Raw genomic sequence first — 2,500 nt, 5'->3', positions numbered from 1 at the left:
TAGCTATTGATTAAGAGGATAAAACAAAATGGTGATTAATGCTTCTAATATGGTATTGCTGCCTCGGCAATATGATAGCTACAGATGGCAGATATATAGAAAGGGCCAATGGTGAAATCAGAAGAGCATAGAGGTGTTGTGCCTTCTTGCAGACCATTGGAAGGCAGGCTATCTGTGGCATGAGTAAGACCTATCCTTCTACAGGGGAGAGATGCAGGATTAGTTAAGAATTAAAATGTGAAAAGAATTTTACGATGTTAAGAAGGATTTGTAGCATTAGCCTAATGAATAAGAAGACCTCCAGTGAAATGAAGAAATAGTCTGAGATTGCTAGTCTAGAGGAAGTAAGGAGGAGTTTATGACTTTGATGCTGTGGGCATGTGAAAGGAGCAGATGATAAATAAATTAAGAAGTGTGAAAACTTGAACACTGAGGGCCAAGTCAGCAGAGCAAAGCTACATAGAAGTAAACTATATAACCTGACTTAACAGTTAAAGGAGTTGTCACAACAGTTGAAGGACAGAAAACTGTGGAAATGGTTAACTCAACATAAAAGTACTCAAGTACTGGTCCAACCTGCACAAATTTGATGAAAATGATAAGGATGAACCACAGTTATAACCATCACAGGAAAATGTGTTTATGCTAATAAAAAATGATGAAAGAGTCCTAAGAAAAAGTACAAAATGTACCAATATGAAATTCTCAAATAGTTCCATTTTCAAGAGATATATGAAAAAAAAAGATAAGGAAAGCCTAGCCAACAAGGATAGCTACAGGCAATGAAAAATTCAATTATCTTTAATAAAAAAATCGTAAGATTTTTCTCTTATGTGCACTTTCAATACTCTTCATATACAAAAAAGAAGAATAACAAAAAAATCAAAACAAGAATCTCTAGATATATAGAGGCAAGTAACCTTACATGGTAGAAATTTCAATACAAAATACTATTATTCTAATATGAATAGGTCTGGTCTAAATCATGGATTTAAATGAAAACACAGATCCTTAATTTTGAAAGAGTGATTAAAAATAATTAAAAATAAATCCACAAAAATTGATGTGGTAAATGAACAAAAAGGTGTAAATGAGAATGAATACATGCATAATGCAAGATATGTAATTCATTTACAAGATTCATCCTCATCAAAAGTACATACATCTGATGTATTAATACTGAAGAGTTAATTACATAACTCATTATAAATTATTCGTTTCCATTTGCACCTTTACTATATGAATCCTCAAACATTACAGAAGTCAACATACAATGCCTGGAGGTCCATGAAGTGAGATCTCTGGTACGCCAGTGTCTTGAAGTGTTAGAAGGATTCCCGGCAGCCCACCAACATTACTCCAAGACTTGTGCGTGATTAAAATGTGCTCCATCATACTCAGCTTTACTCTGTGTTCATAGGCAAGTCTCTGCGATCCTTCACCACAGTTAAACAAATACCTAGAAATAAAAGTAAAATCAAATATAAAATATAGCTACAAAATTAATAATAAATATATTACATGTACAAAGCACGACCCAACTTAAGCCATATTTCCCTTTTTCATTTTTGTTCTGAATGTTCTATTAGCATTTGTAGATTTAAGCAGAAACAGTGTTACAATACATATCATATTTTCCTTGCTTTTCATCCATTATAATTATTATTTTCTTAACTTTTTGAGTGAATTTTCATTAACTAGAATAACTAGTTACTGATTAAAGGATTCTTACAATATATAACTACAATCAGTACTTGAGCTTTTACTATATTATTAAACATTACCTAGCTTGCTCTGTGAAGACATAGAGAGACTTGGGAGCACCTGGAGCACCAGACCCTAAAACTTGCAGGTAGACTGTAGAAGGTGGATACTTTCGTACCTTCTGTCGCCGTGCAAGACGGAGTTCTTGCAACTCTTTAACATCCACCTACAAAAGATTCAAAGATTCAAAAGAGATTGGCATAAACACTTTGGGAAGATAAAAAAGCATCTGGATTAAAAATCCTCATCATATGTTGGGTAATAAATCATACCTACAGGTCAAAGCTCAAAATAAACATTTGTTATCATAAAACATATTTAATCATAACAACACAAATCAAAGTACAAAGAATTTCTAGAATTATCTACATTAAACTGAAGAATATAAACAATTAATTTGATTCATTGCCTATACACTTGCTCTAATTAAAAGTGTGCATTTTACACATGTATAATCCCCCAAAATACTAGCTTGTTCTTTTCTAGTTAGCCTAAGACACTGCTGGGTCCATAATCTTCTAGTAAACATGACTTATCTTTCATTGAATGGAAACAAGAATTATTAGTGCTGATACTGGAATAGTAGATATCTCTAGAGTTTGTAATCAAAATTTCTATTGTTTACAAACACGTAGACAAGCTGAAATGTATGAATGCATGAAAAGCATGAAAAGAGGTGCACAATGTGTAAAGTTAATAGTTTCTAGATTTTACGTGTGATAGTTCCTTTCAATGC

The 2,500-nt window shown here is 32.6% G+C and overlaps 1 protein-coding gene across 1 annotated transcript in view; it reads right to left on the bottom strand.

The window, feature by feature from the left end:
* Nucleotides 1–2,500, bottom strand: part of LOC119580276 (ribonuclease Z, mitochondrial-like) — a 10,613-nt gene that overhangs the window by 7,203 nt on the left and 910 nt on the right. The window contains exons 2-3 of the mRNA XM_037928321.1: nucleotides 1,785–1,930; nucleotides 1,273–1,459 (exon numbers count right to left, since the gene is read on the bottom strand). Coding sequence (XP_037784249.1) covers nucleotides 1,273–1,459; nucleotides 1,785–1,930 — 333 coding nt within the window. The remainder of the gene's footprint in view (nucleotides 1–1,272; nucleotides 1,460–1,784; nucleotides 1,931–2,500) is intronic.

The sequence above is a fragment of the Penaeus monodon genome, chromosome 13, assembly GCF_015228065.2.
Source record: "Penaeus monodon isolate SGIC_2016 chromosome 13, NSTDA_Pmon_1, whole genome shotgun sequence".
Lineage (NCBI taxonomy): Eukaryota > Metazoa > Arthropoda > Malacostraca > Decapoda > Penaeidae > Penaeus > Penaeus monodon.
Note: the sequence above shows the minus strand (reverse complement) of the source record. Positions and strands in the feature narration are given on the sequence as shown.